Source organism: Penicillium coprophilum (assembly GCF_028826855.1).
Source record: "Penicillium coprophilum strain IBT 35676 chromosome Unknown utg000005l_segment0_segment0, whole genome shotgun sequence".
NCBI classification, from domain to species: Eukaryota; Fungi; Ascomycota; class Eurotiomycetes; order Eurotiales; family Aspergillaceae; genus Penicillium; species Penicillium coprophilum.
Genome location: NW_026622724.1, coordinates 3,026,323 through 3,050,522, shown reverse-complemented (window position 1 = coordinate 3,050,522; position 24,200 = coordinate 3,026,323). Strand labels below are relative to the sequence as shown.

The 24,200-nt window shown below is 48.0% G+C and overlaps 9 protein-coding genes across 9 annotated transcripts; 3 read left to right on the top strand and 6 right to left on the bottom strand.

Moving 5' to 3' along the window:
- Nucleotides 1–774: 774 nt before the first annotated feature.
- On the bottom strand, nt 775–1,740 carry N7500_008694 (S1 family peptidase; the record flags this gene model as incomplete). The annotated part of the gene is made up of 1 exon (XM_056679838.1): nt 775–1,740. One exon carries the CDS (start codon nt 1,738–1,740, stop codon nt 775–777), a length of 966 nt encoding a protein of 321 aa, XP_056530210.1.
- Nucleotides 1,741–2,878: 1,138 nt separating this feature from the next.
- N7500_008693 (LysM peptidoglycan-binding domain-containing protein) lies at nt 2,879–4,367 on the bottom strand (the record flags this gene model as incomplete). The annotated part of the gene is made up of 3 exons (XM_056679837.1): nt 2,879–3,676; nt 3,728–4,102; nt 4,152–4,367. The coding sequence occupies 3 exons, from the start codon at nt 4,365–4,367 to the stop codon at nt 2,879–2,881; spliced, it is 1,389 nt and encodes a 462-aa protein (XP_056530209.1).
- Nucleotides 4,368–4,954: 587 nt separating this feature from the next.
- Nucleotides 4,955–6,692, bottom strand: N7500_008692 (uncharacterized protein; the record flags this gene model as incomplete). The annotated part of the gene is made up of 2 exons (XM_056679836.1): nt 4,955–6,270; nt 6,296–6,692. 2 exons carry the CDS (start codon nt 6,690–6,692, stop codon nt 4,955–4,957), a joined length of 1,713 nt encoding a protein of 570 aa, XP_056530208.1.
- Nucleotides 6,693–6,915: 223 nt separating this feature from the next.
- On the bottom strand, nt 6,916–7,641 carry N7500_008691 (uncharacterized protein; the record flags this gene model as incomplete). Its single annotated transcript, XM_056679835.1, has 1 exon — nt 6,916–7,641. One exon carries the CDS (start codon nt 7,639–7,641, stop codon nt 6,916–6,918), a length of 726 nt encoding a protein of 241 aa, XP_056530207.1.
- A 937-nt stretch (nt 7,642–8,578) lies between these two features.
- N7500_008690 (uncharacterized protein) lies at nt 8,579–12,764 on the top strand (the record flags this gene model as incomplete). Its single annotated transcript, XM_056679834.1, has 7 exons — nt 8,579–9,794; nt 9,844–10,487; nt 10,545–10,752; nt 10,801–10,869; nt 10,930–10,965; nt 11,019–11,282; nt 11,329–12,764. 7 exons carry the CDS (start codon nt 8,579–8,581, stop codon nt 12,762–12,764), a joined length of 3,873 nt encoding a protein of 1,290 aa, XP_056530206.1.
- A 2,239-nt stretch (nt 12,765–15,003) lies between these two features.
- Nucleotides 15,004–16,343, top strand: N7500_008689 (S8 family peptidase; the record flags this gene model as incomplete). Its single annotated transcript, XM_056679833.1, has 3 exons — nt 15,004–15,309; nt 15,382–16,027; nt 16,102–16,343. 3 exons carry the CDS (start codon nt 15,004–15,006, stop codon nt 16,341–16,343), a joined length of 1,194 nt encoding a protein of 397 aa, XP_056530205.1.
- A 2,551-nt stretch (nt 16,344–18,894) lies between these two features.
- Nucleotides 18,895–20,232, top strand: N7500_008688 (aminoglycoside phosphotransferase family protein; the record flags this gene model as incomplete). The annotated part of the gene is made up of 1 exon (XM_056679832.1): nt 18,895–20,232. The coding sequence occupies one exon, from the start codon at nt 18,895–18,897 to the stop codon at nt 20,230–20,232; it is 1,338 nt and encodes a 445-aa protein (XP_056530204.1).
- A 148-nt stretch (nt 20,233–20,380) lies between these two features.
- N7500_008687 (uncharacterized protein) lies at nt 20,381–20,785 on the bottom strand (the record flags this gene model as incomplete). The annotated part of the gene is made up of 1 exon (XM_056679831.1): nt 20,381–20,785. The coding sequence occupies one exon, from the start codon at nt 20,783–20,785 to the stop codon at nt 20,381–20,383; it is 405 nt and encodes a 134-aa protein (XP_056530203.1).
- A 1,325-nt stretch (nt 20,786–22,110) lies between these two features.
- On the bottom strand, nt 22,111–23,151 carry N7500_008686 (uncharacterized protein; the record flags this gene model as incomplete). The annotated part of the gene is made up of 1 exon (XM_056679830.1): nt 22,111–23,151. The coding sequence occupies one exon, from the start codon at nt 23,149–23,151 to the stop codon at nt 22,111–22,113; it is 1,041 nt and encodes a 346-aa protein (XP_056530202.1).
- Nucleotides 23,152–24,200: the final 1,049 nt, after the last annotated feature.

Below are 24,200 nucleotides of genomic sequence, written 5' to 3'. Positions count from 1 at the left end.
AAAGAGTTTGTATATATGTCCCAATCCGTATCATCACATATGTTGCATGACAGTTACCGCAACTGACTGATCTGCCAGAAAAACCTGTCCCGAGGTTATAGGGAAATCACCGCGCGCGTAAGAAATGGGTGACCAAGGTCAACGAGGGTAAGGATAGCCCGCGCGAATCACGCGACACACTTAGCATTGCTTTCGATTTATCATCATTGAACTCTAAAAACAAGATCAAACAACCCACAGAGGCTTCCGACGAAGGCAAATATACTATTAAAGCCTCAGTTCCATCTCCCGCTTTAAACGTCCTCTGTGCCGGAATTTCCAAACAAGAACTCGAGCCAATAGTCTACGCCTCATGGCCAGGAGGCTCGAAGTTCAATTCCACAAGCTGGGGCAGATTCCCACCAGACAACATTCTTCGTTCCCCCTCATAGTTCAACAGAACGGTGGTAGACGATATCCTCCAATTCGGCCCAAAGTAAGGCCAACTTCCACCCATTTTCGGAAAGTACCCTAAGCCATACAACACAATCATCAACTCGACAACGATATGGCCTTTAGATGCCATTTATCTTTTAGGAGCTTTTCAAGCTAGCGAATTCTAATTTTATCAGAGGTCTATCTGTTAGGACTAACCTCAAATCGCTAATCCTCCTTAAACTAGGATTTAATAAAGACTTTGCCTTTAAAAATCATATATAGCGGGAGGGCTGTCATTTAGTGCATTGATCTACAGTCCTTCAGCTTCGCATTTGCGAAGAATCCTCGGTGACCAGGTCACTCGGAGCTATCAATGATGATAGCATCGGACTCAGGCTGTCCGACAAGCTCAATAGGCGGATGTACTGGCCCAGCTGGTCCAGCCGGTTCAGCCGGTAGATTTGCTTCTAGAAAGGCCCGGATCGCAACCAACGGGACTCCATGCCTCATGGCCGTAGAATCGTCCCACGAGGAATGCAGTCCGACGAGAGTCCCATCCGATGACCTTAGCAGCGGTGCCCCGGAGTGGCCCCAGTACGTCCAGGCATCATGTTTGAGAACGCCAATTTCGGAGTTGTCGTGTGGATCCACGTTGGGGATTAGTCCACATAGTCGACCCTCGGATACCTCGATCAAGTCGTATGCCGTCTTGCGGGGCATACTGGACTCCAGATCGTCAGCGCCGGGTTGTCCGATACAAAATATCGACTCTGTGGGGTCCTGTATTGTTGCGGGAAAGATATAACTGAAGACCGGGCATTGCATGTCGGTATCACCCGGCTGGGGCTGCTCCATCTCAACGTGGATGATCTTGGCCAGCGCGAGATCGCGTCGTGGGTCCCAGACGCGACATTCCACTTGCACCGCCAGCCCTGTGTAGTATAACAGCCATTTCCGTCGGTATGTTTGCCATTCTTGTCGCGTTTCACCGAAACAGTGTGCGCAAGTGAGGATCCAGCCTCTTGCGTCGATACACACTGCTGTACCTGCCTCGGCTTGACTGAATATCAACGTGGATTTCAGAGCACGTACTGCCTGCGGACTTGTTTCACGGGCCAAGGCAACTGTGGATGGGATTGAACTCCGCAGTCGTTGCTGCTTTTGTCGTAGAGTCTGAAGCTCGGCACTATTGAGACCAGGTAGTGATTCGTTGAAGATGATCCTTGGTTCGCTCAGAGTGAAATTTGGGACGAAGTGGATAGGTGAGTGGCTGTTTGTTGTTAGTTCCGATGATGTAGCGTGCGAACGCAGCCGACGAGGCATAATTGAAATCCCGAGTTCATCGAGGTGTTTCTCCAAGATTGTTGGAAGTAAGCTTGACAGGAATAGTTTCAATATTATGTAAGCTCGTCAACAGGGGACTGATCCACTGGCATGTCGAAGCATTTTGCCATGTTGGCTGGGTTGGGTATATTATATTGTGTACGTTGCTGGACAGCAAATCGTACTCTTTTTGTTTGGCGATGAATCGTAGAGCTCTTATCTAGGGTATCGCCTCTGTTGTGTATGTAGTCACTATCACTAGGATCGTTATTATTATCGCTGCTGATCTCGTACGAGACCTCGCTCTGACGATGCCGTTTGGGTGACTTGCGCGCTGCTGAATCCAGCCTGTAGATTCTGGAGCTTGAGAGCGCGAGTTGATGATGACGATTGATGGAGGCTCTAATGGAGAGAATCTGACATCTCTTGCTGGAAAACTGTGTTGTGAGCGCCTATTGTATGAGATGAAAGAGGCGGCTCGAGTTAAGTTACTATCTCCGACCGCTTAAGAGTATACTAGTAGTTTATCTCGCTATTTTTTGAACTAACTTGTGCTGGTCCGAATTGACCTTGCCAACTCCCACCATTTGGTCCCATAGGACCACTCACATGGGACTAAATGGGAGCCTGAAAAGTTCGACCCCTATCCGAAGCCAAGTGGGCTTTCGTCCCAGACCTATAGCCCATCGGTGGGCCCAAGGACGGGTCCCGAAACCCATCCCATCAACGGGTCAGGCTTTGGGCTTTGCGGAGATCTAGGCCGCATGTTCTTTTGATCACGACTCCCTTCTGATCACTTCTACCAGTTGATACATGCCCCCTAGATCAAATTATAATAGGAAAAAAAAGGAGGACCACCTAGGAGAATCACATTTGATTATGAATGTAAATTCGGTAGAGGTCATCCCCCCACTACTAACTCACTAGCGATATGTTTCTATGCGGTCAATTACTCATTGGTGTCGCTCAACCGAGAACTGGGTAAGCGCCGTGCTGAGGTCAAACGGCTGGGAGTGAGAAGGGTAAGTATGCCTCCATATGTCTTCAATTCAGTCCCTTCTATGTACTCAGTCTATTTTCCTCAACATGATTCCATCTTAACTGTCACATAATTTTGATCATGATATCGAGCCATTGCTCACTTTCCAATACAAACCCAGTATCCCAGCCACAATGACTTGCAATCGCTTCCAACACTCGGATTCCACGAAACGAACTGACTGAGTGAGATACCAGCTGCAGATGCAATAGTACCACACTGATCCCCAGAAACAACCTTGTGGAACTTCTTACAAGAGGCTGTCATTGACGGCTGGATCGGAGTGGGCGTAGTGATTCCATTGCCGGCAGTGGTAGTAGTTGCTTTCGTGGTAGTGGTGGTGGTAATGGGGTTAACACCCACGATCTTCACACACACGTAATAGCCGTTCCAAAGTGTCTCGCAACCCTTGCCCACAGCGGGGTTCCAAGTGTAGAACTGCGAGAGGCTGATACCGCTATTGCGTGCGATTGCGTTGCACTGGTCGTTCTCAACGACTAGGTGGAATTTGTCGCAGGTGCCCACCATACCATCTTGGATAGGGGTTGGAGTGGTAATGCCGTTCGCTGGCTTTGTTGTAGTGGTGGTAGTCTTGGTTGTGGTGGTTGCAGTCCCGATGCGTGATACACAGACATAGTAGCCAAGCCATAAGGTGGAGCAACTGTTTCCTACTCCTGGGTTCAATGTGTAGAATTGGGCGGGTGTGATGCCGTTTGCTTTGGCAATTGAGTCACAGCCGTCGCCATCGGATACCATGTAGAATTTGTTGCAGTCGGCAATCATGCCAGGCTGGATGGGCTGTGGCGTGGTGACGCCATTGGTCGGCGCTGTTGCAGTGGTTGTGGTAGTCTTGGTAGTGGTCGGGCTAGGGCTCCAGCCGGTCACACCGGTGCAAATCTGCTCGAATGGTTAGCATTACTTCGTGCAAATTGCATTTATCGATCTTACATATGTGTCTACCCAGAGAGACTGGCACTGGGATCCAATGGCGGGGTTCCATGCAACAAGGTTGGCCAAGGTCAGGCCTGGATACTTGGCTACATAGACGTTGCATGTGTCTCCGGATTGAACCAGATCCCATTTGTTGCAGTTGGCCACTTGTCCTGACTGGGTAGGTCCCGGAGCACCACCAGTTGTCGTGGTGCTGGAAGTGGTGGTGCTCGAAGTGGTACTCGAAGTGGTGGCTTTCGAGGTAGTGGCACTTAAAGTCGTCGTGACTTTAGTAGTAGTTGTGCCAGTACCAGGAGCTGGTTCTCCGAATGCTTCGACACAGTAAGACTTGCCGGAAACATATCCTGCGCAGTCGCTGCCGACGGATGGGTTCTGGAGAGGTCAGTTATTAGAAAAAGGTAGTTTATGGGAAGCAACATACCCATCGGACAAAGTCAGCCATTGAGATAGCCCAATAGGCCGGAATGTCAGAGCACTTGGTTGAACCATCATCGTCTACCCACCATGTGCAGTATGGAGTAGTGTTTGCATCATAGGGAAGTTGGGGAGTTTCGTCGCGGCGGACGAGATTTGGCCTGGCAAAGGCTGTTGACAAAGTCAAGCCCGTGGCCAGAAGATACAAGGTAGAGGAAAGCATAATGTTTGATGCTCTGAGTGAGTATCCTGTAGAGAAATTTTCTGTCCTGGCCGCCTGCTGTGATTTATATTTACATAGACAACGCTTATGGATATCGCCGTCGTCCAAGTCTTACGGCTGAACAATCGATTAGTTTCCTTTAATGAGGTTAGTACTGCTAATTACAGAGCTTAGATGTCTTTGGTGTATGGAGTATGGACTAAGGAATTGAGATAACGAGGAAGAAAGTGAGACTCGACATCTCCCCCGGCGCTAATAGGGACGATGTAACCGTCCTTCGAGCAAAGGATCCCGCCTTTTGCCAAGAAAAATACGGAGGTTAGATGAGCCGAGAGATTATACGAGAAACAAGACAGCGCCACTATGCCAAGCCCTGCGATGCCAGAAAATGGCTTAGCGACCCCTGGCCACCGGGTCTGTGGGTGAAGTCTTATTCACTACCTCGGGATTCCGGAAACTTACGCTGTGACCCTGACAAAGCTTTTATCAAATGACAATTGTTCGGCCCGTTCCGCATGTACGCTCCGCATCTCCCTTACAGAAGTGGAAGAAATGCCGATCGTATAATTTTTCACTAGCCTAGGGGTTTAAATTACATTGTCCTTTTGCAGGATTTTAGATGCAGCCAGCATGTTTTGCCGAATCTCCGATGGCACATCCGCCTGATTCACTAGGAGAGCCTCACCGGCTGTTTGGCCACCAATGCGGATGGAAGAATCAGCCCCTTGACTTGCTAAGTACTCAAGATACTTGGCCTGAGTATCGAGTTTCTCCCTCCAGCGAGAAGAGTGCAATTTTCCTTCCAATTCCAACACTGCTTTGTTAAATGCTTCGCATACCGCGTGCATCGCCGTTGGTCCGTCCCTGGCCCCCATGCGGGTATTGATGTTGGCCCCCGACGCCAAAAGCCTCTCAATCGTGGCGCGGCCGATTTTTTCCAAGGGTTTATCCCATATGCACAAGCCTTTTTGTAGGATGTACTGGCTCAATAGTATGGTAGGGTCCACTTTCAAATCCTCTAAGACATAGGTCAAGAGACCTTGCCATGCTACTGAAACTTGGACTGGTGGATCCCCAAGAGCCGAAACTTCCGACTCGAAGGAGGCGAGGGACTCAGCAAGTGTGCCAACACTGACCGCGTGCCGGAGCAGATATTGCACAGCCAGGAGAAGACCTGGACTCGTGGTCGATTTGATGAGTCCCCACTTGTCCAAGATTAATTCCAAGCACATCGGAGAAGGGCTCCAATAGCACCGCATCCAAGGCGCACTGTGTACTCGCTCAAGGCTCCCACAATCTGGAATGGGGATGGGCTGTTGAAGGAGTGCCCCTCGGCTAGCCAGGAATACGAGTCCATCGACTGGGCGCAAGGCATGCGTCGGGTCGTCCCAGTTGTGAATCGAATCAATAAAGACAAACGCAGGACTCATGTATCGATACTCTTTACAACCCTGGTAGGTCTTTTTGCATAATTGCGGCGTTAGATGATTGATATCTGAGCCATGGTGTAAGCATCGCTCGATCACAGTTGTCCCCTGGCTTGGCATGCATGCTGCAGCGGCCATGATGGGAATATGCCAAGGCTGAAGCACAGGACGAGTAACATGGGGTCCATGAATGATTCCTCCGTTCTCAATTAGAAGATCCAGAACCTCAGTGTGGGACTTCAAAATTGCCACAGTCAAGGGAGTCACGAGCCGATGACCATAGAAGGAAAATATCTCATTGGGGTTGCCACCGCGGTCCAGTAAAAGTCGCACCGGACCTAGCGGAGAGGCGGATGCTGACTGCGAGATTACCCCTAGCAAAGGAATGGTAGAAGGGGGATAGTGTCGATAGTGCCCCACACGAAGCTGGCGGTCGAGGCCGGCATCCAGGTAGAGGCGCAGCAGAGCCCAATCATCTGCGGGGCTGCAGATGGGGCTGACAAAATGCCGGATGGCCCCCCCTGTCCAGATCAGGATGATCAAGCCGTGCGCCAATATCAATCAGGCACCGAAAAGCTTCAACTTGCTTCTTAGTGGCTGCCAGATGTAACGTGGATGTTTTGATGCGACACCCCGAAGAATTAGTGCTCACGTAAACCACGCTAGGGGATGCACCTAAGGAGACTAGGCGACCAATGGCTTGGGAATTCCCATGCGAGCACGCCCATCCCATTGCGAGGTCCATGACATGTTCTCTGCGATAGAAGATTGGGTCAAGCTGGTGGTATAGCCGTCTGTTTGTGGCCAATAAAGATGCCAAATCACGATCTTCCAAATGCGATATGATCGCATCTAGAATCTCGGCGGGAAGCGTCGGTAGCCGTCCATGCTTATCCATGATATCTGGAATGAATAACGGAAATAGATAGGCAGTGAAAGAAAAATGGCCAGATAACATTAGAAGGATCGCTTGATCATGTGGTAATATAGTCGGACATGACCTAACCTCATCGGACTAACTCCCCTACTCCTATAACCGAACCCCGTATATTTCCTTGAAAAAATAAAACTCAGAATGATCAGCTTGATAATTAAAATGATTACCAAAAATTAGTTTCAATCTAGATACATCCGCTGCGCGCCACATTCATTGCCTTTTTGGCCCCCGTCAAGGCCCTTACGTGATCCTTGACTAAATCTGTTTCCTGAAGTTCATTGTAAACATCCGTGAGCAGAGTGAGAGCCTGTTCTTTTGTCAATCCCAGGTCTCCAATGGATGCTAATTTGGTGGCTGTAGCATCCTTGTCATAAACCTTGTAAGGCTCTCCCCACACCACCTCGCTTTTGTCAAGCATCCTGGTTTCAACGACGATGAGCTTTTTCTTCGCCTTGTCGGTATATTTGCCTTTGAGAGCTGACTTGATGGCTCCTGGCTCTTGCATTCGGAGTTCCTTTTCCCGATATGCGTAGGACATCTTAGAGGATTCCACCGCATGTTCATTCCAAGTCTTGAACAATGCCTTCAGCTCATCACTCAGCTTATCGTCACCCGTGAGCTTAGCAACTCGATCAAACTCTTCCTTGGCCTTCCAGTAGCGTGTCCCAAACTCCTCGCCCACTTTGTCGAAATAATTTGCTGCTGTACCCCCCTCAACGAGATTCGCAACGTTCAGATCCCCGGAGTATCCCCATTTTGGAACATTTGTGGTTTTGCCATTGTCTAGATTCATTCGCAGGTTCATGATGCCGTCACGCATCTTTTCTGGGCTGTAGTTGAGGAGAGTGTTCTTGTTCTTGTCGATGACTGTCCCCATATATGTCTTTGTGATATCGGGCCTCTTGTCCATTTCATGGGTTGTCGCTGAGATTTCAGTTTCATGCCAAAGATGATCACAGAACTCCATGAAAGTACAGCGATTTGGCTGGTCACGTAGCCCTTTCCGGCTCCCCTCGCAGCCTGTTGCGACAGTCCGCTTGCTTGCGTCCTCAAAAATCTCTTCTGCCACATAGGTCGAGAAGTAAAAGGCACTGTTAACATGTAGTTAGTAGCTAATAGACCATTTACACGGGTTTGGACTTGCCGTTCCGAAGCACCTCTGATGCCTCTTGCAGAGGCCCCTGCAATGAGAGCAGACGCAGTCACAATATGAGACAGTTTCATCGTGGGTACTCACGCAAGTCTTCCGGAAAGGCAGATTGAATACGAATCCCAATTGGAGTAGGAGACCACGGCCATATAGACCTCATCCACGCCAGCCGCTATCAATTGCCAAGCTTGTCGGATTTGAGATTCTCGCCCCTGAAGCCACAATGCTACATTACTTACTCCTTAATTTCATCTTGTGCATTAGATCCATCCACAGAAACTACGTTGAGTTTAGGCTTTGCTCGGCCTGTCTTACTCTCAGCCGCTCCGCCCCCAGGCTAACCCTAATTGCAATTTTCTTGGCTGCAGTCTTGTCCGAGAGAAGACGATGTAACCTCGATACGAGATCGGGATTATTCATGATTCCGGTAATCTGAAAAAACTGCCGACAATGGAAAAAGACATAGCGTCTCGCCGCTTCCTACTCATGCCGACTCAATGAGCCATAAAGGTCTTGTTCGGCCACTGTCATACGATCACGCCCGAAAACCCCTTCACACTCGTTACGAAGCAATCACTACTTTCGTTCTTGTCCCTCTTTTGCCTCTTTTTATGGTTCCCAATATCTATCAAGTCTTTTATTGAATCTTCTTTCTTTTCAGCGAACCACATTCATTTATTACATTTAGTTTCTTATCATGAGAGCCCTATTGCTTCGACAGCCTGTGTTGGCTCTAGCAGTATGGATCAACCTCTTGATCTTTGTTCATGCCGCTCAGGATATCAATGGAAAGGCTGTTCTCAGACTTGGAGATGTCGTCCCAGTCGATACTCCAGGCAGCTACTACTCGGAGCTTCATCCCTGTCCAGCCGCTTGTCTGGATAACAAGCCAAATAACTGGACTGTTTACTCTTCGATTGATCGTCTGAATCTCTGCAATCAACCTATGCTGTTTGAGATGGGAATTCACAAGCCTGTCGGCAAAGGGAATGGCGTCAGATTACATGCATGCACAGTTGGTGACAGCCGCAATGCCAACACCACTGTGAACGCACTCTTTGAAGCTTCTAGTGAAGCCAAGAACTTGACCAAGCGCGCAGAGTCCAACTGCGTAGCTGCTACTGCTGCCACCAAGATTGCCCTCGATTATGGAGAGCAGGGCACGAGCGATGCTTTTGTTGATGATGCGGTGGTGGCTTTGGAGAGCCTGCAGGCTTACTTGGAAGACGACTCAAATTGTGACTCCTCCATTTCGTTTGCATACTCCAATGGCACAGTAGCTGGCATCTACATGGGCTCTTCATTCGACAAACGCACAGTCAAGCCCGTGGTCTCCCAGCTCATTGATCACATCAAGACGTTCAATCAAGCAGGCTCCATGACTGTTCAATTGTGCGGCGAAGATCGCAACTCTAATCATGTTCTGGGTCTTGCTCTCGATACAACAGGAGACATTGCCACAGTGCAGAGCGCCATTCGCTCTTGGTCCAACGGAGAATGTGCCAGCGAACTGAAAAAATCTTCTGTCTGGGAAGACGTGCATATTTGGGAATCTACCGCAGATTTGAAGCCAATCAGCCAAGCAGCTGAGCGCGGTCTGGAAGCACGAGCAGAATGCACGACAATCCGAGTGGCCGCAAATGAATACTGCCCTGCCCTGGCTAAACGATGTGGAGTCAGCCTAGCCGACTTCCAAAAGTATAACCCCGGCAAAACCTTCTGTAATACTCTTCAAGAAGGCCAGCCCGTCTGTTGTACGTCTGGCACGTTGCCTGATATCACCCCAAAGCCAGAGGCAGACGGAACTTGCAACACTTACACTGTCCAGCTTGGTGATAATTGTTCGAAACTTGCGGCAACATATGGGTTGACCGAAAAGAAGATTGACGAGTTCAACAATGGCACTACATGGGGTTGGAACGGATGTGGAGACCTCGACGCTTATATCAACATTTGTCTCAGTAAAGGAAAGCCCCCCCATGCCGGCTCCAATCGCCAACGCGCTGTGTGGGCCGACCAAGCCCGGGTCTAAGAAGCCTACCGATGATACCGAACTTGCAGATTTGAACCCATGCCCGCTGAATGTGTGCTGCAACATATGGGGCCAGTGTGGTATCAATCAGGAATTCTGTCTCAAGGAGCCTGGGCCTTCCAAGAACCCAGGAACTTCGCTACACCAGAACGGTTGTGTGTCCTCCTGTGGAACAAAAATCACCAACAAAGGAACTGCTCCAGCACAGTATGGTCGAGTTGGCTATTATGAAACTTGGAACTTTGATCGAGAGTGTCTGAATCTTCGTGCCCAAAATGCCAATACCGATGGTAGCTACACGCATATGCACTGGGCGTTTGCTGGAGTCAACAAGGCTGACTGGACAGTCAAGATCAATGACTCGTTTGGTCAATGGGATGACTTCAAGGATCTTGGTCTCAAGCGAATTATTTCATTCGGTGGCTGGGGATACTCAACAGAGCCGGAGACATATAATATCCTGCGAGAGGCGATGGCGACCCCCGACGCTCGCAATACCTTCGCCACCAATGTTGCCAAATTTGTGAAGGATGAGGGTCTCGATGGTGTGGACTTTGATTGGGAATACCCAGGGGTATGCAGACATTTTATCCACGACAATCTACATCGAAGCAACTAATATATTTTACAGGCTATAGATATTGACGGCACTCCTCCGGGTCTTGCGACAGACGGTCCCAATTATCTCAAATTTTTGACCACTATGCGCTCCAAATTAGGAACAGGAAGTAGTTTGTCTATTGCTGCTCCAGCTTCCTACTGGTATCTTAAATCATTCCCCATCAACAACATGGCCAAGCAGCTTGACTACATTGTTTACATGACTTACGACTTGCACGGTATGTCAGAACTTCTCTTCGGTCAAGAAGCAGGGCTAACCTATGCAGGACAATGGGATGCTGGTAATCAGTGGGCCACAGAGGGTTGCGCGGAAGGAAATTGTCTTCGTAGTCATGGTATGCCTCCGATGGATTTTGACACAACTGACGTAGCAAATTTCTGACCTTACTCTGCAGTGAATCTCACCGAGACTGAGTACGCACTTTCCATGAGTGAGTTAACCTGTAGCGAGTGTGAATTCTTCCCATTCTAATCACTCGAATAGTCACCAAGGCGGGTGTCTCGACAAACAAAATTTTTGTGGGCGAGTCAAGCTACGGCCGTTCATTCAAAATGTCAGAGAAGGGCTGCACGGGACCCGACTGCAAGTTCGAGGGCACACGATACGACTCCAAAGCAAAGAAAGGTGTCTGTACAGACACCGCTGGTTATATTTCTAATGCTGAGATTGGTCGGATCAAGAACTTAAACCCTAACGTTAAAACTTGGCATGACGGTGACTCAAACAGTGACATAATGGTCTACGATGGTACGTTTTTCGTCGTGGTTAATTTTGCCCTTACTAAACAGGTTAGATACTGAATGGGTCGCCTACATGGCCCCGGCCACCAAGAACAGCCGTCGATCTTACTGGCAAGGAATGAACTTTGCCGGTACCATTGACTGGGCAGTCGATCTGCAGGAGTACACAGACGATGATTTCGCAGGCCCCGATGGCGATAGTATGGACGATGGCTTCCCAATGCCGGACTTACCTGAATGCAAAGGCTCATACGACTCTCTGGATGCCATTGAAGACGATATGGGCAAAATACCCAAAGGCTGCTTGTCCCAATACATACTGAAGGTCCTGAAAGACACTCTCGATGATGCCTTGAAACGTTACGACGACATGATAGCAGACGACTATGACAAAGACTTCGACTACTACGCCCAAGCCGTGGTCGACAGTGGACGGGACCAGGTCGAAAGCTTCATGTACCAGAATGGATCAAACTACTTCACCTGCATTGTGACCGAGATGGTTCCCGATTGTGGCTTCTGCAAGAACCAGTGGGGGAAAGACAGCGACGTCTACTGTCGTTACTGTGAGGATTACGACAATGGCTGGGACCCAATTTGCGACCAGCCCGAGGTTAACTGTGAGGGTGTCGAGAACAGGTACAAGAACGTGACGGAGCCATGTCCGCCAGACTATTCATTGCGCGCGCAGACACCTCCACAAGATTCGCGCTGGTCTCAGTCGGTGTACTGGCATCTGGTGGCCTCCAAGGCCAAGAGTTTCTGGGCAGACTTATACACCACGAAAGGCATAGCCCAGGAGAATATCAGATGGGACAATGTCCATCATTGGGAGTGTGCACCTTCCGATAAAACATGTGGAAACCGAGACTGGGATTATAACTTCCCTGTACCCGACGGTTATGACAAGGACGACGTTCTCAACCCGAAAGACGTTGTATCTGACGCTCACAAGAATGTCACACTTCTCAGCACTGAGATGTCCAGGGCTCTTGATCTTATGACCAAGGGGTCTTTCTCACTTGATGCGGATGATTTAGTAGACGCATTGTCGCTTCCAATCTCAATGATCGCGGATGCTGTTGATAGCATGGAGAAGGTCAAGGAGATTGGAGAGAAAATTGAAGAGACCAAGCGGCAAGCAATTCTCATGGCTTTCCTGACTGCCATCTTCTTCTTTATCCCAGTGGTTGGTGAAGTTGCTGGTGCTGTCAGTTCCATGGCAGCCATTGGCCGAATTGTCGCACTGTTGGGAGAAGTTGGTAATGTCGCTCTAGACATTTATACCATCGTTGACGACCCCAAGAACGCACCACTGGCTATCTTTGGACTTATCCTCTCCCCATTGGCTCTTACCGATGCAGTGGCCATCGGCCGCGCCGCCAGTGCTCGTCGTTCCATGTCTGCGGACGATGTAGCTAAGCTGGGCGAAGGTCTGAACGCCAGGCTGAGCAAAATCAGCAACATTAAGAATGTGTGTCGTATCTGATTGGCATCTCTTCTCTTGTATCATTAGGGCCCACAAATGAAAATCAAGACGAACCTATTCAAGGGCTCAGAAGAATTCTATTCATATGACAACACTTGGCTTTCTGGTAGTCGTATAGATTCACCGCACACAGTTTAGGGAAAGGGAGATCAAAATCCTCAAAAATGTATATAGAATGATTGAAACTACAATAAATGGTTTACTTTCGCGCTTTTCTTTTTTTGGCTAATCTTTTTGAGATGCCATTGGATGTTGTTAGGACCTCCTGTGATGTATGGTTTAATTAAAGTAAGTTGAACCTATCAACCCACCAAGATATATATCCCAGAAACCAAACATTTGATTAAGATCTCGTCAGCCCTGCATCGAAACTCTCAGCAATATCGCAGCAGAAACCCAAATCCATGATGGTCTAAAATTTCGATCCCATTGTGGTCTGATCTGCGTCCTCCAAGACAATCTCATTGTTACCTATACATATTGGTACCTGGGCCCTGTAAGGGCTCTATCATACTGAAAAGGTGAGATTATCGTCAAGTGAAGGGTGGTCTAATTCCTTTTATGGCAAAGCACGCCCAGAAAGATCTGGTTTGTGAGATCCGATCTTCGAAGATCAATTGAACAGCGATGATGATGCTAGCAACAGCGGGGTATGTGCTCCCATAGTCGTCATTCGGCGAGTTGATCTAGAATACCAGTGTCAATCAAGGCGATTGGTGGAGAGAAGAGATCTGTACCTAGATTCAATCTCGCTGTGGGTCGCCACCTTGACCAGCCGTCCTATTCGGAGGAATTTTAGATCTAGATGATTACCTCTTATTTCTGTCAAGATGCTAATAACAGCGAGAAAAGCAAGATTGTCCTCAACTGTTAGTCTACAAAGTCAGGAGGGACAGTTATATTGAAGGAGCAGACTTCCGAACTATTGAAGAGGGGAATATTGAAGAGGGGAAAGCCCTCGGCAGTATGCTCTCAGGTATATGGGTTGATTCCGCACATTTCGCATCAAAGCCATCGAAGCATGTAAAGGGAACTGGGACCATCGTCTAGGCAGCGAGATCGGAGAGGTGCAGGAGTCGGTGTTTCTGTTGCAACTTGGAACATCCGTGATTATATAATAAGGACGATTAGTAAGGAACAGGATCAATACGCATGAGGGGGACCCCCCACTATTTCGGAGAGGTCGGTGCCCAGGGCGCCAACTACGGAGGCCAAACATATTGGGCTCATATTCAGGGCAGATGTCGGGTGATCGAATCAGCCTGAAGATACAGCCGGCTCATATTCATTTCATCACGTCGATTTTGACCATTGAAACACATCGTGGAGAACCTGTGCGTTAAAAAGAGAGGCTAAGAAGAGATTCGAAACAGTCGTGGTTATCATTAGCTGCAACGTCAAACCCCTCAACCAGGTCCCTGAGGTCTACTATGTTGTTGTTTCTGTTGGACAATATACAGCGGGGTTTACCACTAGACCATAAGGAAAAGCCAAGGTTTCTGTTAAGGGTCTCGGGGGCCGAGTTTCTTAGGTTGACAGTTTCCGCAAAGATCTGCAGCTACTACTCCGTAGGCACTATGTACTTCCGCAGTTTGCCACGACTGTCATGTTCTCAAAGCCCCGAATGACTGAATATCCTACATAAAACACGTGCCTTTCTGCAGAGGCGCCCCTGTCGAGATTCTAAAGCATCAATCGGACCCCCGACGGACAAAGTGTCGCAATTAATCTAAAAGAAAGTTGCCAAGATTCATACTCACACCTCCTGCATCAGAATTCCCTTGGCGCACATTAAGTGTATGAGCGGGTAGATAAACCCTAAACACCGAAATCCTCCGGCGTTACCCCATATGCTCATCACCTGAGACTCGGCTCGCTATTGGAAATCGCGATACATGCAGATCTTGCGCTGGTGATAAGAGTGTTGCAATGGCGGATTGCTTGGTATCTTGGCATTCTGTCGGGTAATCAATCGAAGAAAGATCATTGCCTAAAGCGATGGTTTACTCCGTTTATTCTACTCATTCTCCGTCAAGGTCCGGCATGTCGCATCACCAGGTCTGAATTGTCTGGAGATGGAGATGCAGTTGAGCCCGGAAGACCGGCGGCGATGGCCTTCTCCTCAATTCCTCAGTATGTTATAAAAGGGACTCTTTGCTCCCGAGTTGAGGATCCTCATCAGCATCTTCCTGAGCTTCATCATCATCTTCTTCATCCTTACATCTTTGTAACCACGATCATGGGTTTCCTCAAGGTCCTCACCACGTCTCTTGCGACTCTGGCAGTCGCAAATGCTGGCAAGCTCATTACTGCCAGTAACACCGATGCGGTTGTTCCTAGCTCCTACATTGTTGTTATGAACGATGGCGTCAGCACCGCGGATTTCGACAAGCACCGTGACTGGGCTGCAGGTGTTCATGCCCGTCTCTCCAAGGGCAAGAGAGGCGTCTCTGGACCCGGCAAGCATTTCGACATCAATGGCCTGAAGGGATACAGCGCTACCTTCGATGATGTTACCGTGAAAGACATTGCCAATGACCCGTCGGTATGGTTTTCTATTGCCCACGTTGATTTCTCATGATTTCTTTTTGCAATCTAACTCGCATTGGAAATATAGGTCAAGTACATTGAGCCTGACATGGTTGTGAGCCTGAGCGCGAACGAGGTTCAGTCTAATGTTCCTTCGTGGGGTCTCTCTCGCATCTCAAGCAAGAAGACAGGCACTAAGGACTATACCTATGACTCCACTGCCGGCAAGGGCATCGTGGTCTACAGCGTCGACACCGGTATTGATATATCCCATACCGACTTCGGCGGCCGTGCTGAGTGGGGCTACAATGCCGTTGATGATGATGATTCTGATGGCAATGGCCATGGCACTCACACTTCGTCTACTGCGGTGGGCACTAAGTATGGTGTTGCAAAGAAGGCAAAGATCGTTGCTGTCAAGGTCCTTGATAGCGCTGGTTCTGGAACCAACTCGCAAGTCATCGATGGCATGGAATGGGCTGTTAAGGATGCCAAGTCCCGTGGCGTCACTGGAAAGTCTGTCATGAACATGTCTCTGGGTGGCGGCACTTCTCAGGCGATGAACGATGCCGCTGCCAATGTTGTCAAGTCCGGTGTCTTCCTCGCTGTCGCTGCCGGAAATGAATCCGAGGATGCGAAGAACAGCTCACCTGCTTCTGCTCCTGAGGTATGCACTGTCGCCGCTTCTACCAGCTCAGATGGCAGTGCTTCCTTCTCCAACTTCGGTTCCCTCGGTAAGAGCTCTCCCACTCGCTTAGTGCGAGGTATACTTGTTGGTCGATGAAGCTTACTGACGATACTACTACAGTCGACGTCTATGCTCCTGGTGAGTCCATCACTGCCGCATACACCGGTGGTGGCAGCAAGACTCTGTCTGGAACCTCCATGGCTGCCCCACACGTTGCCGGTGTTGCCGCTTACCTCATGGCCTCCGAGGGTGTGACTGCTGATAAGGCTTGCGCTCGTATTGTTGAGCTTGCTATCTCTTCTATCTCCAGCGCTCCCTCTGGCACTACCAAGAAGCTCCTGTTCAACGGTATCAGCGCCTAAGGGATGACCTCGGAATGCGGCGGATGATTACTGTATAGCGCCGTTGAGCGGGCTATGTATTTATTCCTGAGCGAGCTCTGGCAAAGCCGACCCGAGCCATAGTTATAAGAATTGAATTCTTGTTTGACAATCCGTCATCACATAAACTCGTTCAGCTTAAAAGAGACATTTTATCGGTAGCTGCAAGTTTACGGTTATCACAGAACTCCTCTAAATATTCTCCATTTTGCAACGATACCATCTTTACATAGACTAAGCAAGTAACAGGGCCATTAAAATTGCCTCAAAATGCGATGAAACCATACGTGCGCATGCTTAAGGCAAGTCAGCCACAGTCGAAGCACCGGCAACTCCAGCTTAGATAGTGTTGGTAGATCTATGTGGCTGACCAACTGGAATCTGAACTGGTTGAATCCCTTTTCACATGCGAGATGTTGTGCTTCGCCAAGACGGACATAGACTACTGTAATTATTTATAGCGCCTCTTCCGCGATTGGCTGAAACTTAGCCTCGAAGGCGCAAGCACACGGACCTCATTTACGCCACTTCCTGTAATAGACTGAGCCAATTCGAGATAGAATCCAGGTACTTTCACTGGCAATTTGTAATCGGTATGCATGTCTGATTATGTCTTCCACTAAGAATCGGTTTATGAGCGCACATACGAGATCTGACATGCGTAGCAAAATGCGGGGGAATAAAAGGGAGATCATTAGCGGTTTGGGTAAGTTGCCTAGTAAACACTACGACTGTTGGGTCCAGCGATACATGCACCTGGTTAAGATTGCCAGGCAGTATTCAGATCCACTCTCACTATACTCCGTACAGGAACTAATAATGTATGTCATTGTTAAGTTGAAGCGTATCAAATTGAACCATAAAATCAAGTTCATAAAATTGAAGTGTGTTCAATTATAGTACCACTAAGGCTAAGCATTGATCTTAAATTCTATAGAGATAAGACTCGATTATTTTTTCCAAGCCAGTATATCTCTCAATTATAGGAATGCTTACATATATTATATTCCAATTTTGTATGCTATATCTATAGAAATTAAAGAGAAGGAATAATGCAATACATATATGCCCCAAGAAGGCGGCAAGGAAATATGCGGTAAGACAGCATCCAATGAGAGGAATATGTATCGCTGGTCCCAATACTCCGTAGTCGCTCGTACTCTATGTACAGTACTCCCTACGAAGCGTCTCATTGCCGTGAATTTGTGCAGCAACACAACCACGAATCCACAATGTCCCCGGGCAACCTAGAATGATTTGATAACAATTGTCCCTCGATGCAGAAGTGGGGCAGCTCTCTAGCCTGGTAGACAACTGGGAAAGACAACTTGGACCCTGCTGCATTAGTGTCAAAGAGTTGCATATCTTGCCTCAACAGGTAAGGTCAGACTGAAAGCAGTCATACGACTTGTTGAATCCGCCAGGGTCGCCGAGAAGCTAGCTCTTCATTCAAACCACTTATCATGGATTTTACAAAGCCTCGAGTAAGTGAATATGCCGGCAGTCCTAGGCAGCTGTGAACGTAGATAAATCAATCAAGTGCTATATGCAACCCTTTGACTTCTTCGGAATCTTCTCCGCGAGCTCGGTGACAATACATGACTCTGATCAGACCAATCACGCTCAACCACAGTCGATATTATCTTATAGTCCCGGGGTCAAGTTGCTGCTATCGGCAAAATGCTTATATCGCATCTCACGCAACAGAGAAGAGGCGATTGTGATTCTTCTGGTCGTCCCTTATGGTATCAAAGTTTTCAGTCTTACCAATAACGCTAGATTTACGGAAAGACAAACTGACAAAGTTGCTGCCGCTGTAAAAATTTGGGCGCTCATGGAAGATTACATTGGTGTGCTTTTTATGCTTTGTAATCTGAGCAAGTAACCCAGCGTTGCTTTAGAAAGGGTGAGATATAGGGGTTTTAATTTATCCAAAATTACCCATGCCAAAACACTTAGAGTCAGGTAGGAAAAGTGAAGCTTTTCATATAATATAAATCTATAAATTGCCGTTTTTCGAGATGACATACAGTCCGAAGGCTATTCCGACTATACAAATCCTATACTGAAATATGTGCTAGGCGCTAAAAGGCCTACGCGACCGTCTGAATCTTGATGCTGATTCTTGAGGCTATTGCCAATTCTGTGTGGGTTTTTTCAGCGAACAAATGTTAAGATCAATTCACGGAGAAATTTTATACGGTCAGAGGATTTGATAAATCTAAGAATTTACATAGTCGAGGGGGCTTCAACGCCTAGGATTTTATAAAATTCATGCTTTGTATGGCGGGAATAGCTTCAATTATAATACTGTTCACAGCACGAGGTGTAGGGTGTGGAAAATGGTCTGAAATCAGGCATTATTCAGGCACCAACCGTAGAAATTCAGGCATCCGGCCCCTGGCCGCTTGCCCCTTCGCATCCATTCCGGCATTCAGACCGCCTGGGTGTTTCGCAAGTTCTGAACTCTTTTAGACTGCGCATCCCTCATTCTTTGGACCAGCGGTTCGCGTTTCATCTTTCATCTCCAACAATGGCAGCGGTGATGGAGAAGCCAAAGTTACTCCCTTTGGATAGAGCCGAGGCTGAAATATGGAATCGCGACCTGATGGAAGCCTTCCGCCACGCACTGGAGGAGGACCCAGCAGCAGACCTTCTGTCTGTTGTCGGGAAGAGATATGTCGCTGCACATCGTGTTGGTCAATATTCAGGACTATCTGAGGCCGCTCGGCTAAACTTCGAAACCATTGATCATCTTCAAGATGGGGCACTTTCCCGGCCCGAAATCAATTTGCGCGATATTTTCCCCACCGATTATGATCGCCTATACAGATGGGCCAAACCGGAGGAAGAAGAAAAGGAATCCCTAGAAAGTCCCCTACCAGCACAGCAGCGAAGACAGCCCCTCGACTGGCTTCGCAAAAGAATTGAACCTGTCAGCACCGCTAACACCATATACCCACTTTCTGCCCAAGCGTCGGCGCTCCTCTATCAACACCTTCCAGCTGATGGTTCTTCTGAGGAACTATCCCTCACGGCAGCTGTGAAAAATTTAATGTTGAATTCCGACATAATCTTTGAACTTAGCATTAGATGTGGTGCTGTCGTCAGGTGCAGTGACGACCTTGTCATCAAGACCTTTCCCAGCAGTCGAGATCTTACTGAATACCACAATCTCCAGTATCTCGCTGAAAAGTTTCCCGACCTACCAATTCCTAAACCTCATGGTCTCATCATGCTTGGTAGTATTGGTGCCATGTTCATGTCATATGTTCCGGGTACCACCTTAGACAAAGTATGGTCGCGCTTATCCCATGAAGGAAAATTATCCATTCAGAAGCAGCTAGACGATATATTCTCTCGTCTCAGAGGTCTACGTCAGGAGGATGGGCCTGAACTTGGGGGCGTACGCGGAGAAGGAGTCAAAGACTACCGCATTATGGAAACCTATGCGTACAAAGGCATAACCACAGCCAGGGGCTTTAACGAACTGCAGTTCTCAGCAAAGCATCGCGCAAGTCCTTCCTACGCCAGATTACTTCGGTCTTTCTTGGATGAGGAAAATGAAACTCTGCAGGGATCTGTATTTACCCATGGCGATTTGAAGAAATCCAACATCATGGTGCAAGAAGATCCAGAAATTGCCGACTTTTACGTGGTCACCGGGATCATTGACTGGGAGGATGGCGGCTTCTATCCTGAGTACCACGAGTCCACGACGCTGTCGAATGGACAGAGCATCGATTCTGACGACGACTGGTACCTGTATGCGCCACACTGCATCTCTGCCTTACGGTTCCCTGTACGCTGGCTAGTTGACCGACTTTGGGGCAACCTTTTATGGAGTTGGAGGACTGACATAGTACGATGAAAGTGTGAATGCCTGTCTACGCGCGACTAAGCATGCCACGCAGGTCCTTTGAGAAGATATGCGATAATAATCTAAACGACCTTGCGAACCTTCTTCGCTTTCCCTATCTCTTCAACTTCCAGTAACAATAGCTGTTCTCGCCCAAACTTTACGCCCACGACTCGCGTTTTGCAGCGACCACCTCTTTGTTCCTAATGTAGTTGCCGTCTGTTGCATTAAGAATCAATGCACGCTCAAGCCGTCTCAAGATATCGAGGACATAATCCTGGCAGCTCCAATCCGCCAACTCATTACGGATGGGGGTAGCGTATGCGATGCTTTTGATGGTCTCGACCTTGGTCACATCAATTTGACAAAGGTACAGAAGCTCGATAAGGGAAGTCGAATTGCGGGCGTCCGACGGGGTCCTTACGTTGGGGAAATACTTCTGACGCGCACCAAGGACGTGAATGATCGTCTTGTCGTCATTTTTGTCGGCTTCAAGGTAGAGGCTCCAGTGCATGATGCCAGGGTTTTCGTAAATGGCTACCGAAAGAGGAATAGTGGAAGCCATATCTCAATTTCGGAGACTGATCCAGGTATGCGGAAAGCGAAGTTAGGAAACCGCGGAAAGGTAGTCGGGATGGGAGTGGTTTCTTCTTTCTGATCAATGAAGAGAAAGAATTCCAACAGAAGGCCTTGATTGGACCAGGTTAGAATATCTCGCTGCTTGTAGTGAAAGAAGTCAAGGCAGAGTCGAGGTCAAAGTTAAATTGTGCTGCTCGCCAGCTGGGAATGACTCCATGTTACCCGCTTAGGACTGTGAAGCACCTTTGGAACTTGGTAGTCAATCAATGTACCATATTGAGCGAAACGCTTCCCAGGCTGACGCCCAGCTCTATGATCCTTGTTCACAAAGCCCAATTGAGAGACAATCCAGGATATTGGTAGCCAGTCCCCTGGTATGCTATAAATAGACACCGGCCTGACTCTGTTGGTCAACTTGAAATACAACTGTTTCGCCAGTCGCTGTTGGTGGTCGGTCTGAGCTTGTCGTGATGCAGTTTCAAGATAGCCGCCGGCATGGAAGGGGGTTATAGCGCACTGGTGTCTGAGATCCCTCCCTATCCCTTTTTTTCTCTCACACTCTCTCCTTCCTCTATGTCCGTCCTTTTTGATATTGATTATACAGTACTTTTCCCCGTACCGAGTTCTTTATTTGAGGTCTAATTTTCATAAGTCTCATCCAATGAATAATCCGGTGTGCCGCTCACATGTATGTAAGACAGTCATTGAGGGTAAGACCAATATTATTTGCGAGTATTTAATGTACATATATATATTTATCTTCGGGAATATTCACCACTAAGAACCCCACGATGAATTTTTTTCCCACTATCTCACTACTAAGCCTGCTTCTGAAGTAGATAGATGCTTTCATGTCCTTCGGAGAAAACATCTTATTGGCCTAGAGAGCTCAAGGAGACCGTAAAATCTTAATTTACTGAGAAGAGAAGCTCCCCACTCACCGGTTTCTGCTACAAAAACACAAAGTATGCTGTATTCAGGTACCACCCGGGAGCTGGTCGGGAGTGACAACATCTGTTCTTGGCAGTATCACCTGTCAATAGGATCGCTGGAATACACGGCTTTACGGGAAATTCTAGTGCTGTAAAAGGAGTGCGTAGATTGTTGATTTAGGCTATCTGGCAGCAGATGTACACCCCTAATAGGCAACATATGACCCCCTTCCTGCCAGCATTGGCAGGTCCATGCCACATGTAACACAAAAAGCTCATAATATCCGACTTTACGGCTTGCCCCGGTGCTGCCATACGTTCAAGTTGTAGACTCTGTATCAGCGCCTACAGACGGCCATAGCTATCTACGATTCAATAGCTACCATCGGTGCTGATTACGACTGAGAATGTATTGCTGTAGTTCTGATCCCCACGTTGGCAACGCTAATGACAACGGTACGGGTTGTTTCCCTGGTCCTTGCCAAACGCCTGGATCGAGAATGCGGATTTTAGCGCAACGTGGCAGTGGGAGTTTGTCGTCCTCTGGAATTCCTTCCCCTTCTAGTCTCTCAATAGCGCGTAACTGCTCAGGATTTGCTGCTTGACGAAGCAGAGTCCAAAATTCTGTGTCGGACATTTGCCACAACACCTTATCATCAACAGACCCTGCCTCTACCAGTTCGCTTATCACTCGGCCCGTCCGCTGATACATGTCGACGTTGGCCGGGCTTGACCAGACATCTTCGTCGGCAGTGATATATGCGCGAGAAAGAATCAGCGCTACATTGACATCGTCCAGAACCAGCAGACGACAGGTCGCTGTAGCAGTGGGAAACGCTTTCAGTGAGCCGACAACCCTTCTGGCGTCTTCTATGGCAAGCTTGCCGAAGCTGACGGTGTCGCGCAAAGCATAGTCTAGGCGATCGGCACATAGTTGAGGCGATGACATCTCCACTAAAGGGAACAGTTCTTCTTCGAAAACATTATGGCTGATTCCATGCCTAGCGATTATTCCTGGCAGCTGCGTCGTCTCAAGATACCTTGCCTTGTGTACCTCGTGATAGCTTTCTTCCCCAGGCTTGGAGAGGGCGTGGTCGATGACGTGACTGAGTGTGGTATGAGAGATGTCATGGAGAAGAGCAGCAATTTGTTCTTCGATCGTGGCACCAACTCTTCGCACGAGTATAAATGCACCGACCGAGTGTTCGAGCCGAGTGACTGGCGGGGTTAGGCCCAAAAATCCAGTGATTCCATGCTGACAAATGCCTTGCAGTCGTTGCATCTCTGGGCTTCGAAGAAGCTCTACGAGAACTGGCTCATGGACCAGTTCCTCTCCGTAAATTTCATCTCGGATCAATATGCTATGATTCTCGATAAGTTGGTGTGTCTGGAGGAAGCCGGCACTGGTAGGAGATGACATCTTTGTTGAACCAATGTGTACTGACAAAGGCAACCAAAGCACGATGATTGGGAAAATTATGGGCGTGGTCGAGGATCGAGCGTGAGACGAGCGCCAGTTAGTCATGCAGCACTAGCGGGTGAAGCGCAAAGCCCGTTTAGGGGGTTCAACTGGAATCTTGTAATCGCTGTATTATCACCTTCCACTTATTGTATAATCTCCAAATTTTTAAAAACAGTTAAATAACTAAATAGTTAACTAGTTAATAATGAAAATAGTTACATAAGTATACACTCTAATTTCAAATAAAGTCTTACCCATAGAGGTAGAGATATCACAGAAATGTCAATACGAGGACAGATATATATTTTAGAGATCTGCGGGTGTCCGATCATTTTCTTGGTGAACCTCTATGATTGAGAAATTCTCTAAATAAGGTGTTTTCTTGCGTTTTTGAACTTGATTTGTATAACTCAGTCTTAGTTTACTATATATCAACTCCAATAATAGAATATCATCAGTAGATCATGGCAAAAAACGAGGTTTTACATATGGTAATCAAAAAAGTCATGTTCTGAAAAGAAATATGTACTGTTTGGTGCTTTCTGTGCTGTATTGGGCCTCTAAGAAAAGCCCTGTGGGATTTCCATTAGGCCTTTGGCCGCCCACCGGTGGGCCGGGTTGGGTTTTGGTCTTTGTGGGCTTTGCGGAGCGCTGATAAGGAACCAATATATTCTCCCTTGGATACCAAGACTTCGTTATACGGAGGTTTTTGCCAAAATATCTCTTTATGTACTATCCAAAACTTCGCGAATTCACCACACGTCTTACCTATACAAGATCCACTCATCTATCGCGGTCTCCAACCAATTAAGCCTCCTTGGAAAGTACGGCTGATCTCCACATTCTAGAAGCTCGGACCACCTCTTAACAGCGCTCCGAAAGTGGCGGCGCCGCGAGCCCTCTCTGTCGGGATGAAGAATAGAAACTTTTATTCAAATTACATAGATATGTCTCTTGTGTCTACATGATAGGGGGGGATTATTTTCACAAACTATTTACGGAACGCT